The 15,002-nt window shown below is 35.8% G+C and overlaps 1 protein-coding gene across 3 annotated transcripts in view; it reads left to right on the plus strand.

Moving 5' to 3' along the window:
* Window positions 1-15,002, plus strand: part of MTPN (myotrophin) — a 61,373-nt gene that overhangs the window by 22,710 nt on the left and 23,661 nt on the right. For all 3 annotated transcript variants that reach the window (XM_060156591.1, XM_060156593.1, XM_060156592.1), the window contains exon 2: window positions 14,703-14,816. In XM_060156591.1, coding sequence (XP_060012574.1) covers window positions 14,703-14,816 — 114 coding nt within the window. The remainder of the gene's footprint in view (window positions 1-14,702; window positions 14,817-15,002) is intronic.

Raw genomic sequence — 15,002 nt, forward strand, 5'->3', positions numbered from 1 at the left:
CAGCTATTCAGACTTGGGTATTTGGCAGATATTGTCTTGAAGATGAATTTAGTGAGACTGTCAGTTCAAGGAAAACAGCTGATAATTTTTATTGCCAAAGACAAAATTCAAGCTTTAAGAGAAAATTCAAATTTGGAACATTTATATCTGCCATTTTGAGTTTGACAGCTTCCCAGTATTTAACGACTTTTCCAATGAGATCTGAAATGATATCATTGAATGTGATGTTTTGATATTGTATAAAGAAATTTGTCAACATTTGGAAGATCTGCATAGCTCAGTAAACCAATTTCTAAATTACCAATGCATGAGGTTACAGAATCATGCTGCATGGATAAAAGAGCTATTCAAAGTGTAAGTAGATGGATGGATTTTAATGTAACAGAGTATGTTACATTAAATACATTTAATGTATTTATGAGTATGAATAAATACATTAAATAAATAAATACAGAATATGTTACATTTTAATGTAACAGAGTATGAAGTTTGTTGATACAATTTCAGATTCCACATTGTAAATAACCTTTAACAAACTGCCCCCTGTTGAGTTTTTAATACAGTGTCAAAGAAGAATGTTCAACTTGTTCAACTACATATCTGTGGGAGGCCAAATTTTCTTCATATATTTCAGCCAAAACAGTATGTCAAAACAAATTGAATGTGGAAGCAGATATGAGAATTCAGTTGTCTTCTATTGAAGCGAACATTTAAAAAATTTACCAAAAAAATTGGGTTGGCCAGAAAGTTCATTCAGTTTTAAGTAAAAATAAAAGACATATTTTTCATTTTCTCAAAGAACTTTATTGAACAACGTGTTCGCTAACCAAACGAACTTTTTGGCCAACCCAATATAATACAGTGCCATCCTCCTCAGTTTTGGGGTGGGGGAAGTATAGTTATTTTTTATTGAAATTTCATTTGTTAACATGTAATGTCTTTTGTTATTTCTAAACGAATTAATAAACAGTTAAAAGGCTTTCTGATTTCAAATTTGATCAGTACTTGTAGATATAACCCATATTTTTTTAAAAAAGAAAACCCTAGGATCCTGAGACTAAAATGTTGGAGAATTACTGCACTAGAAGTCTAAGGTTTGCCTCATGTTTGCCTCCCTCTCTCAGGGGAGCATGGGTGACATACCTGCTGATTTGCTGATACCCAAGACTGCCTTTACACATGAATATTGATTTGCATAATTTATTCTTTCCAAACTGCAAATCAGAAATTCTCAACCTTCTGCCTACGTCCAACACCTCACACATTTCCCATTAGTATAAGTGTCAGTAACTCTCCTCAGGGGATTATACCTGATACCCAAGCCTCCTCCAGATATCATTATTGTAGATAGTTTCTCCCTCTTCTTTAGAATTCAGTGTTGTAGGGAGGTCAAAAATAAGAGATCAGGCTAATTTAATTTTCTTTCCTGTTAATGTATTTTTTACTTTTTATTTTATTTTTATAAAACAGAAATTGTAAAGCTGTATTAATGGAGGAGATCTATTCAATTTTGTCTGTAATCTAATGAGCTTTTATGATCTGTAGGCTCAGGTCTTTCTTGAGCTCAAAAAAAATTTACTTTTATAACTAGTTCGGTTCCCTTTGTTCTGGTTCTGTATTATTTATAGGTTTGAACTTTAATTATACCAATCATCTTTTTCAAATTATTTTTTTTCTTTGTTTATCAGCTCTGTATTATGGGAAATTTTCTTAAGCTTGTTCTCAATTCTTTATTTAATTAAATTTTCTTAATTTGAGTAGTGCTGCCCAACTCTACTGACTTTGGTGCAGATTTTAATTTTGCAATTGCAATTTCAGTCTCCTTACTATATTTTACTTTTTCAGCCAGCTTCCTTTTCTTATCAGCTGGCATCTCAGTTGTTCACTTTGTATGTTTGCCTGTTTTCTTTTTAAAACACCTTTTTCATAGAAACCGTATCTTTTGGATTCCATTTTGGTAACTCTGTAAGTGCTTTCTAAAATTGTTGAGTTTTCAGTATGATATTCCTTTTCTTTTGCTATATGATTAGTTTTCATACATCCCCATATTGTTTTTCTTCTGGTAGTTCCTTTTTTTTTTTTTGGCCACGCCATGCAGCGTGTGGAATCTTAGTTCCTCAACCAGGGATTAAACCCTTCCCCCCCCCCCCCCCCCCGCAGTGGAAGTGCAGAGTGTTAACCACTGGACTGCCAGGGAAGTCCCAGTTACTCACCTATTAAAGAGGGAAAGCTATCCAGATTCAGGGTTGTGAACAGATAGGATGTGAGGATTGCTTCTGACCATACTTATCACCTGCGTATGTGCTAGAAGAATTCTAGTTTGGGGTGCCTTTGTTGGCCTGATGTGAGATCTTTTATACTCTCTATTGCCTGCTTCTAATACACTATGTAAAAAATTCTGTCTTAAGGCAGGAATGTGCCTATGTCTCTCTGACTCTGTCTCTGCTTAAGATGATCCTTTGTGGGTGGAGAAATAGTGGGTCACTTTTTTTCCCTCTGACGGGAGCAGACCCTGCAGCTAAGAATGAATATGCAAGTAATTGGCCAATACGCTTGGTTTTCTGAGCTTTTTAGGGTAGTCTTTTTCTGTCTGTTTTCACAGAAGTTAGGACAGGCATATCAGGGAATGTTTCCTTCAGGATATATTACTTATACTAGAGTTCAGTTTGCTTTCCTTTTAAGTCTGTGAACATAAAATTCAGATGATGTCAGAACTTCCACACATTTAGTATTAGCATTAGGGTTTAATGTGTTCCTATTGGGTTTAATTTATTTAAAAGCATGAAAATTCTGTTTAATTTTTGAGCTAAAATTAATTGATGGCAGACTCACCCAAATTTCATAAGAATAATATCAACAGGTCCTACTTGCCATGAATTTCACCATTTTATGTTCTCCAAATTCAGTATAATTTAATTCTGTACTTCACATTTTAGCATCTTGATCCAGTCATTTATTAGTTTCCATAGCAAAGCAAGGCATAGGAATGAATGACTGTTAGTGTTTTTACAAAGCATATAATCAACCCATACCCTTTCCCCACTCACCAAGGTAAAGTGGTAAGACTTTATTTTCTCTTTTGTGACCTGATTTCAGACATGTTAAAAATACAGGAAAATGTGTGCTTCGGAATTCATGAAATATGATATTGTTATGTTCTATAAAGTAAGAACTTTAATGTTTTAGGGTATTTGGTGTTAACCCACATGTCCAGAGTTAGGAGAATATTTAAGTAAACTGGCACATCTATTTGACAGAATATTATGTGGCTTTCAAGAATGATGGCAAGATATTTCATATATTAAATAATAAATAGTGTGATTATAACTTTTTCAAGCAGCTACTTTCATAGAAAAAAGTAAACAAGTACAGCAAGGTACTAATAATGGTCATATTTTGGATCGCAGGATTCACTAGAAGAAACATCTCTTATTTTTCAAATTTTATTTATTGATCATGTTACTTTTTAAGTGTGTGTGTATGTTAGTAGTAGGGTTGTTTGTAACACTTACAAAGAGATCACTTAGACCTTAAGTCCTGCCATAATAATTTCCATTTTTGCAGTTCCTAGACTGTTAGATAAAGGAACTCTCAAGCATTTCATTGAAATTTGGATGTTTTAATGGTATGCTTGGGGGCATATGGGAAAGGATAGTTAGATGAGAGTGTGATGAACGAGATTTAAGACTGTTTGAACAGTAGTACCCAAATACACTACCTATCTCTTTATGTAGCAAACTGAAGGAAGCTTCCTGACACTGGTGGGGCTCATTCCCTAGACTTTTCTTACTTAATTTTAATGTCTTTAGGTGACCATCATGAAGATAGGTGAGATGCAGCTGGAGGGAGGGGCAGATGAGGACTAACAAATTCCTTTTAATAAGACTCTAGAAAGAACTTGGCAGCCTGGAAAAATAAGACGATCATTTTAAGATGCAATTTAGTAGCAGTTAATGTAATGGCCCTCCATATATACTCAGAAAGTCAGTAATCCAAGTTCAGGATAACAGCAAGTCATATAGAAAAGATTTCATTTTAGTTACTATGTCATCTGACTGCTAAACAATTAATAATCTAACATGCAAATAGGGACTCCTTGTTCCATGTGTCCCCAGAGGATAGGATCAGAACCTGTAAACAGTGAATTTTCCAGCATTTAAATAAGGAATAGACTGATTTGTAAGGTCTTGAATTGCCTTTCATTAGAGAGATTCAGTTATGTGTTGGGCATGCACAAGCAGGGATTCAAACGCAATATGGGTGGTTGAATTAGATAACAGAATCCTTTCCAACAAGGAGATTATGTGGCTTTCAGACACTCTTAACAATGTTTTTTAAATACATACCTCTTTATATTTGTTTTGTATATGTATATGTTTTGGTAAACAACAGGTTACATAATATGACAAAGATGGTATAAATGATTACACTAATTCTTTAAATTGGACTTTTATGCACAAGTCACCCACAGACATTGTAGACAATATATATAAATAAGTAAAGCATTGTCCTTTCTTTAACGGAGTTACATCATTGAAATACCTAATTAAACGTAAATGTAGTAAGAGACATATAAATAAGAACTATGAGGATTAAAAGGAGGGAATTTTATATCAAGAGTATAGTGGGCAGGGGAGTATCAGGTAAAAGTTTTAGAGAGAAAATAGATCTTGAAGGGTAAGTGGAATCTCATTACACCACGACATGAGTGGAAGTGGGGTGACTATGCCAAAGAAAGGCGACATCATGAAGTTTTCCAGATGTGGGAAAGCACATCTCATGTGTTGGGAGCACAGTGTTTCAGAATAAAAAAGCCAGAGTAGTAAGTTGGTGTTGAATTGAGGATGAGTATCACGGTGAGGATTTTCTATTCAACAAAAGGGAGCAGTTGAAATTTTTTTGCATGAGGAAGAGGTGTGATCAGTGTTACTCTTTAGGAACTTTAATTTACTTGATTTACATTTGTTGAATTGTTGAAGGTGGAAAAATTGAGTGGAAAACTATTCAAATGAGAACTATTGAGGCCTCTAATAATAATAATATTGGTTGACATTTTTTGAGTGCTTACTGTACAGGTACATTATGTTATTTCATTGAATCCTCAAAACAGCACTGTATATAGTAGATGCTTTCCAAATGAGCACCTCTTGGATTTCCAGTTGGCCTATGAGAATTAACATACACTATAATATATCAATTAATTTCTCCAGGCACCATTCTCGCATATGCATACCTCCACACTCTCCAAATCAGTAGACACCCTGTTGAATACTGTTATTTCTTAATTTAGCATTTTATACTATGCTATTATAATCAGCAATCAAAACAAATTTTTATTGAGGTTTAAAAATACCATATTTGGAATTATGGTAGAAATGAAAAGTGTAAGATGCAGTTTCTGACCCCTAAGAACCTTTAAAGTCTAATTAACAAGATAAAAATACATGAAAAACTAAATGGCAGTAAAAGATGAATTGCCCACACACTAAGGTATTGAACATTCTGTTCATTAAGGCTCTTCTTTATTTTGTAGTACTCAAATAAATGGCATTCATTTATTTGCCTGCTAGCTTCCAAAGAAGGCAGCAAATTCTTTGAGTCAGAGCTGGGCCTTTCTATTTTATCCCAAGCAAGTAGCACAGTAGCAAGTAGGCTCGTTAAGTATTTGTTGAATTAAATTAATTGTAAATAGCGTATCTTTTTCAAATACTGTATTTCATCAGTTTTAGATCCATGCCTACTTTTGTTAGTAAAACAACTCAAAGTAATAATAGATTTGAAAGAAAAAAATTTTTAACTTTGAAATGTATGTATATATTTTTTACATTGTTCATGTTGTTGTATTAAATCTTCTTGCTTGATCCAACTTTTGTGGAAAGTTAAATATACCTACTGTAGCAGCCATTTTCTGCATCCAGTCTCTTAAACTACTTTGTTTTCATGGCCAGAAGTACAGAAACACCTATTTCTCTGGTCTAGAATATAAGGGGGGGCGGGGGGAACAATTGTTCCCAGATGCATTTAACCGTAAAAGTAAGCTAACTATAAAAGACTTTAGAGGTCATCTCCTCCAACCACAGATTTTTCAGTGAGGAAACTAAGGTCTTCCAAGCTTCTTACTTCCCCATTGTGGGCAGTAGCAGAGGTAACTTAGAGCCGAGGGCTTCTGTTTGGTGTTCTTTCCACCATTTAATACTACTTCTCTTCATAAAGTAGAAAACTAGGCAGTGAACGTTAGAGGAAGGGGTTCCTAACCTCTCAGGGGTCATGGCCCCCTTTAGACTCTTTACCTAGAAAATTTTATGCACACACAAAGAATTAGTAAGCTTTTTGAAAGTCTGTTCACTGATTGCCTGGTGGTCTGTAGATCTCAAGAGGAAAGGTACACAAATTAGCATACTATATTCATGGCATCAGAAATAGATGAGACTGAATTAAATTGTACTGTGCTCTTCAATAGTCTGCTCATGGTCTTCCAAGGAGTTACTCTAAGACATAGAGTACACATGGCCCAAATTCCTGAAGCATCCTTGGGCAAAACCCATAGCAGTAGCTATGGGTTTTGAGCTGTGGCTTTTATATTAAAACAAAGAGAACATACATATGTATATATGATACATGCATATTTGTGCAGATATATTTGAATGAATTTTTAATTTGTTTAGGATTCTACTTTCAGACTCAGAGAAGCATATATTTTCTATCCTTTGCTATTTGGAGTACTTCAGTGAAAACGTTTGAGAAGTACCGGGTAGAGAGTTAGTAGGGTAGGTTATTTTATATTTTTGTGAGTGTATTAGGTAGATAGATAGATAATAGATAGATAGAAATTCATACATATTTTGTTAAATTAGTTAATAGTGAAGAGTAAAGTTCTTGTGGGCAGAGACCCACAATTCCACTTTCTTGTACCCTTAGCATGCCTAGCACAAGGCTAGGAACATGGTTTCTCAGTAAATGCTAGTTGATTTATTGATACTAAAGATAGAACTAGATCACTGTACCAATATATTTCTAGTCAGATAAGAGAATTTATCAGTATAGCTGAGGCTCATGGTTATTTAGAGCAGTGGTACTTGAGACGTAAAAAAAACATGACCAGCTTTCTCAAATGCCAATAATGTCATTATTGAGGAGCATCAGGAATCAACACATCCTAAAGCATTCATTCATGGTCACTATAGTGGTTCTGGATAGAGTATATTAATTTAAACTACTCACCAGAAAATATCATGAAACAGTATTATTTCATATATCCAATATTACATATATATGTTATATATACATATATAACATCTGGAATATGTCATATTTAGAAAAAAATAGCATCAAAACAACTTTCTTGGTACAAGAAAAATATGGTAAAAAGTACAATTTTAATGTAATAAAAATCTGTTGTATATTTAACAACCAACAGGCTTCATAGTGCAATGACAGGAAGGAGATTAAAATGAAACTGGTTAAATTATTCTTGCTAAAAAGGGAAAGGTGAAGCTAGACAAGCCTGGATGTGGTGACAAGTTAGATTTGTCAGCCTGCTTTACTTGAACTGCATATGGCAAATAGAAGCTGTGTGCAGAGTTACTTGTCACCTGCCTGGTTATTTACACCCATATCATGGTGAAAATTTATTGCTGCCCAACTCTCTGACAGTGATATTACTGCATGATGATGTCTTTAAAAACACATAAACTTTGTCACTAAGGAAATCCCCCCAAATTCTGTAATCAAGGTATTCCTATAAAGATACTATTACAAGACTATAAGGCTAACCAATTTTTAGCAACTGTTTGAATTATAAATATATGATAATCTGAATTCATAACCAGGATTTCAAAAATTTGTTTTAAACATCTAGTAGAAGTGGACAAGTCAGAAGAGGAAACAACGAAGGAATAGAGAGCAGGAGGAAAACTACAATAATGTGGTGTCCCTGAAATCAAGGGAAGAGAGAGTGTTTAAAAAAGGAAGGAGTGATCAACTTTATCACTGTTGGGAGGTCAATTAAGGTGAGGACTAAGATAACCTTTGCATTTTGCAACGTGGAGGTCTTTGATCTCAGCAAAAATGGCTATGGTGTAGTATTGAGGGTGGAAGCCAGATTAAAACAAGTAAGAAACTGGAGGTAGCAAATACAGACAATGCTTTTGGCAAGTTCAGCCGTGAAAGGGAGGAAAGAGAATAGTAACTAAAAGGTGAATATCACGTCTAAGGATAGTTTTTTTTTTTCTTTAATTTTTTTTGCGTCTAAGGATAGTTTTTTGTGTTGCTGTTTGCGTTTTTAGCCGAAGAGTTGAGAATGGCATATTCTGATGAGAAGGAGCCAGTACAGCAGGAGAGGTTGAAAACACAGGCAAGAAAAGGGATAAATAAAGAAATAAGTTTAAGAAAACAAGAAAGGATGATATCTAAAACTTAGGTGAGGGATTGGCTTTAGATAGGAAAGGATTTGTCAGTTGCGTAGAGAGAAGCTCGGGAGGAAGTTCATGTCCGAAGACAGTTTTCTGTTTGAAGAAGGATATGAGGTTATCTGCTGAGAATAAAAAAGAAGCAGGAGCCTTATAAAAAAATGAAAGAGATTTAAAATAGCCGCTGTGGAAGGTAGAAAAGATAAAAAGGAACATGGTAAGATTGTCATGTAATGCTAAGGGACCTGTTGAAATTGTGCATCTCTCTCTTCTATCCCCAGAATCTGGGAGACAAAATTAGGGTTAAATTTTTCTCTGTAGCTGGTAATGTTTCATGAAGTTAGAATGAAGATTACAGAATAGGTATCTAACATCCTCTCTTCTGATGTAACTCACTAATGCCAAGGGTGAGGAGAAAGGAACTAGATAGAGCACTATCTTCCTTCCCTATTTCACCACCACTACTGAAGTTACCACCCATCCAGACTGCTGGAAAGCTGGTGAAATTGTCATTCAAACCCCTACATCAGTAAACATACCACTGATCTCAAGTAACTGCTGCTGTTACTGGATAACTAATGCATTATCAGTATTTGCTTGAAATAGAAGATGACTTACTTCCAAGTCTTTTGCTTCAGCAATTTCACCATTTGTTCAGTCTAAAAGCTTCTATCATGTAAAATTTAGTATGTGTCAGAAGGTATACTAGGCACTGGAGCTGCAAAAGTAAATAATAGTGACATGATACCTGACCTGTGTTCACAGAGGATACAGACAGAGGCAGGTTAAGTAGAATGTGACAGGGAAATACAAGGTGCTTTGGGCACCCCTGTGAAGGTCGTATGACTCAAAGTTGCAGTAGTTAAAAGATGACTTTCCAGAGGAAGTTTGATTAAAGCTTGATTCTAAAGAATTAGTAGGAATTAACTGAACAAAGGACAGTGGGGAGGAGTGCTGTGAGAATTAAAGCTGGAAAGGTAATCACTGGATATAGATCACTCCAAGTCTTGTAAACCGTGTTTAGTTGTTTAGACCTATTCTCTAGGAGCAATGGGTGGTCTTCAGAGTACTTTTAAAAGGGGAATAATGTGACCACATTTTGTGTTTAGCAAGGTCCCTGTAGCTGCAGAGTAAAGGATGGAGTAGGCATAATGGGGCTGGAAGTTGGGGGTGCCAAGTAAGAGGTTTTTTTCAGCAATCCAGACAATTGTTTTGACCTGACCTCTAAAGCCCACCCAGCTAGTAGGAGTCGTATGGATCCACTCTTATCCCACTTAAAAACTTCTTGTTCCGTGTAGTTTGTTGGTTACAGAAGTCAGGAGCTTCTCATTCAGCACTAACAATGAAGGAACTTGACCTCAAATAGCTTTTGCTCTTTAAGTCTCCCATGAAGGTACTGTTACTCATTCCTACACCTATTCTACCTCAAATATTGATTTGTTAGCATCTCATTTTACAAGAATTAGAGCCACAGAGACTTGATTTAGGAAAGTCTATGTTACTGAGGTGTAATTGAAATGCAAGAAACTGCAGATATTTAAAGAGTGCAATTTGATAAGTTTTGACACGTATACAATCATGAAACCATCACCATAGTCCAGATGACTAGATTTCATTACCCTCAAGTGCCCCTTCATAGTCCCTCCCTTCTGTTACCCCCTATTAAGCAACCACTAATCTGCTTTCTATCAGTATATATGTTTGCATATTTTATAATTTTATGCCAATACCATGCTTTCTTGATTACTGCAGTTTTTAATAATTCTTGAAATCAGGTAGTGTTAGCTCTCCAAATTGTTCTTTCTTTTCAAAGTTGTTTTGGCTGTTATAGATTGTATTTCCATATGAAATTTAGGGTCAGTTTGTCACTTTCTTTTTAAAATTTTTATTTTATTATTTTTGGCTACGTTGGGTCTTCGTTGCTGTGCACAGGCTTTCTCTAGTTGCGGAGAGCGGGGCTACTCTTTGTTGTGGTGCGCAGGCTTCTCACTGCCGTGGCTTCTCTTGTTGCGGAGCACAGGCTCTAGGCGCGCAGGCTTCAGTAGTTGTGGCATGCGGGCTCAGTAGTTGTGGCTCACGGGCTCTAGAGCGCAGGCTCAGTAGTTGTGGCACATGGGCTTAGTTGCTCCGCGGCATGTGGGATCTTCCCGGACCAGGGCTCGAACCCGTGTCCCCTGCATTGGCAGGTGGATTCTTAACCACTGCGCCACCAAGGAAGTCCTGTCAATTTCTTTTTAAAAAGCCTGCTAAAGTTTTAACTGGTATTGCATTGACTCTATACATCAATCTGTGGAAAATTGACATCTTTACAGTAATGAGTCTCCCAATTCATGAACATGCTGTGTATCTCTCCATTTATTTATTTAGATCCTCTAATTTCTCTTCAACAGTGTTTGGCAGTTTTCAGTATATAGATATTGTACATTTTTTGTTAGACTTACTAAGTATTTCATAAATTTGTATGCTATTGTAAATACTATTGGTTTTGATTTGCAATTATTAATTATTTGCAATTATTAATTGCTAGTGCTATACAAAAATGCAGTTGATTTGGTATATTGATCTTTTGTCCTTCAGCATTGCTAAAATTACTTATTAGTTCTAGTAACTCTTTGGTAGATTCCATTGGACTTTCTGCATAGACAATCACACCATCTGCAAATAAAGACAGTTATACTGCTTCCTTTTCAAAAGAGATGGGGTTTGTTTGTTTGTTCCCTAGTTGCACTGGTTAGAACCTCCAGCACAGTGTGGAATAGAAGGTAGAAACTGACATCTTGTCTTGTTCCTGATTTTAGGAGAAAAGCATTCAATCTGTCACAAATTAAGTATGATGTTAATTGTACTTTTTTTGTAGAAGCCCCTTATTAGGCCAGGGAAGTGTCCTCTTTTTCCTAGTTTACTGAGTTTTTATCAGTAAAGGATGTTGGATTTTGTCAGATACTTTTTGAGATGATTATATGATTTTTCTTTGTTTAGATGTTAAAATAGTGAATTATGTTGACTGACTTTTTCAAATATTCAACCAACCTTGTATTCCTGGGGTAAACACTACTTGGTCATGGTCTATTATTAAACTTTCTATATATTGTTGGATTCAGTTTGCTCAAATTTTGTTTAGAATTTGTGTTCCTGAGGGACATTAGCCTGTGGTGTTCTTTTCTTGTAAGTCTTTGTCTCGTTTTAGAATCAGAGTAATGCTCACCCCATAGAATGAGTTTGGGTGCTTTCTGTTTTCTGGAAGAGCATGTAGAATTGGTATTACTCTTTTTTTCCTTAAATGTTTGGTAAAAATTTACCAGTGTAGCCACCTGGGGCATGGGAGTTTCTTTGTGGGAAGATAGTCTGTGAAGTCTAATATTAGCACTTTCTGTCATTTTTTTTTCTGATCATTCTGGCTAGAGATTTATCAGTTGTATTGATGTCAGAGAATCAGATTTTGATTTCTATTATTTTCCTGTTTTCATTTCATTGATTTCTGCTTATTTTGAATTTAATTTTTTAATAGACTTTATTTTTTAGAGCATTTTTTAGGTTCATAGCAAAACTGAGCAAGGTACAGAGATTTCCATATGTCATTTCTCCCCCTAGTTTCTTTTTTTTTTTGCGGTACACGGGCCTCTCACTGTTGTGGCCTCTCCCATTGCGGAGCACAGGCTCCAGACGCGCAGGCTCAGTGGCCATGGCTCACGGGCCCAGCTGCTCCGCAGCATGTGGGATCTTCCCAGACCGGGGCACGAACCCGTGTTCCCTGCATCGGCAGGCGGACTCTCAACCACTGCGCCACCAGGGAAGCCCTCCCCCTAGTTTCTTAAGGTAGAAGTACAAAGATCGTTAATTTGAGGCCTTTCTACTTTTCCAATACAGGCATTTAGTACTATAAATTTCTCAGTAAGTACTGCTTTTGCAAAGGCCTGCAGAAGAAAATCCTTTCTTTCCTGTCATTCACTTTACAAAGCCTTTCCAGTATTGTCACTTTTGTCTGCTAAAATAAGAATTGTAAAGCAGCATCTGCAGGGATAAAGGAGAAAGTTTAAACTCACAACAGTTCCTTTTCATATGCATTTTGCATGCTTGTACTAAGTAAGGAAGGAAGATAGTGCATATTTTGACTCAGGAAAATATCTTTTTTTTTTTTTTCTCTGCGGTACGCGGGCCTCCCACCGTTGTGGCCTCTCCTGTCACGGAGCACAGGCTCCGGACGCGCAGGCTCAGCGGCCATGGCTCACGGGCCCAGCTGCTCCGCAGCATGTGGGATCCTCCCCGACCGGGGCACGAACCCGTGTCCCCCGCATCGGCAGGCGGACTCTCAACCACTGCACCACCAGGGAAACCCAGGAAAATACCTTTTTGACAAAGCTATCTTGTTGAATACTTACTGCAGTTATTTCTTTACTTTGTTTCACTGAAAAGGCCTATCCAGTTAATCCTCTCCAGTTAATCCTCTCCAGTTAATGTAAATAATGGAAAAGAAATAATGAAAGGAAAACTAGTTTTATCCAAATCATTTGAAGGAGTACCTCTTTGCCTCAAAGCCTCACATTTCTACAGTTGTGAATAAAGACTAAGGTGGTACCCCAAGTCACCCTTACGTTTAAATTTGTTTCTGAATATAAAGTATATTGTAATAAATCATATCTTTGTATTTCAGCCATTATGCAGAAACCTGCATTAACCTAATTTTGGATAATCTTTTAGAACCAGTATAAACCAACATTAGGAATGCACAGCAATAATACTTAACCTCTATTAAACATATTACCCTGTGAGGTAGTGTGTTAGATACTTTACATGGATTATCTCATTTGATGATACACTAACCCAACCCCCCCCCCAGGTTTATTTTTAGTCCCATTTTACAGATAAGAAAACAAAGATTTAGAAAGTAACTAGTCTAAGGTCCTACAACTGACTGGTAGAATTGGAGCTCTAACCCAGCCTTCGTTGATCTTAAGTATGTTATACACCTTTCTTCTATATTCATATACTTTATAAGAGGCCCTATTTTACTGTAAATATCACATGTTGACTTGAATAAACAACCCATTAGAAGTTACTGCTGTGAATTACTCAAGTACTCTTAACAGAAAAGGGTTGTTTTATTATTAATTCAAAAGAGGACAATTATTTTTGATGAAATTCTTGATCCTCCACAGAGACAATATATTTGAAATATACATCTGGCCTGGAACTCGGGAACACTGTGTAATTTCGTTTCCTGACTTAAAGCTCTGATGCCTCCACTGATTGTTGTGACAGGCACGTGATATCACCTCTTGGAATGCTTTTTTTTTTTTTTTTTTTAAGTACCAGCCCTTGAACCATAAGTAAGATAATATAGCTCACTCTGATACTTACTGGAGGATGTAAAACCCTGGAGTTAAACTTTTTCCTTAACGGAAAAAAAAAATACCTCTATATATTTAAAGATTTCAAATTGTTGTTTGAATTTAATAACTTCATTGTTTGAAAAACTGATGCATTATCTTTATAGTGACCCTTAACATTAAAAAGAAAAGACTGAGTAATGGATTTCATTCAGAATTTGAGTATATCTCATATGTACATAGGTAACTTATAATAATAGCTAATCATATTTCTATTAATATTAGCTATAATATCTTACGTGCTCTACATGGATCATTTAGTTTAACCCTCACCACAACTCCATTAGATGTAGGTATTGTTATCGTCATTATGTTTAGTCATGTGATTATTTGATTAAAATCTGCCTCCCACACTGGATGGTAAACTCTGTGCAGTCAGCAGCCATTTCTGATTTTGCTCACTATTGTCCCCTGTGTGCACAGAGCCGGCCATACAATAGCGCTTAAATGCTGAATGAATGAAATGAATTCTTAATAGCTAATACTCATTACCTTGTGATGATGATGTCTGCCTCCATCAAAGTAGTGATGCTTTCTCTGAAGTATTAAAATACATGTCATATGATCTGTGTAAAATCTAAGTATTTGAACTCATCAGTCTTTGATGGCCACATCTTGACATCGTGCTGATTGAACTCCTTAGAAATAGAGCACAATAATAGATTTCATTACATTTAGCATTTTTTTATTGTTTTCAGCTTGACTAATCATGATTTGAATTGCTGTCATGCTGTGTGCTATTTGTACAGAATTTAAAGTTCTTGGTTACTTATTTCACTTTGCAAGAAATGTAATTCTTTCATGAAACCCTTGCAGCTTTAAGAAAGTAAAAATAGCAGGTGCCTCAGTTCCCTTCTTCAGTCTACCATCCTTATGAATATTGTTTTCATTTGGCTTCTTTTATAAGGGAGAAGACGTCAACCGGACACTAGAAGGTGGAAGGAAGCCTCTTCATTATGCAGCAGATTGTGGGCAGCTTGAAATCCTGGAATTTCTGCTGCTGAAAGGAGCAGATATTAATGTATGTAAAGAACATTGTCATTCTAGAAAAAATTCTTGTATGCTTTTGGGTAATTGTTTTCTGTAGATTTATAAAATAGTTACTGGTGGAAACCTCATATGAAGTAAGAATATAGTCTGAAATTATACCAAATTTCTGTAACTTAGAAATACATAGTTGTGATTTTTTTTAAAATAAGCAGAACAA

Source organism: Lagenorhynchus albirostris, chromosome 8 (genome assembly GCF_949774975.1).
Source record: "Lagenorhynchus albirostris chromosome 8, mLagAlb1.1, whole genome shotgun sequence".
Taxonomy (NCBI): domain Eukaryota; kingdom Metazoa; phylum Chordata; class Mammalia; order Artiodactyla; family Delphinidae; genus Lagenorhynchus; species Lagenorhynchus albirostris.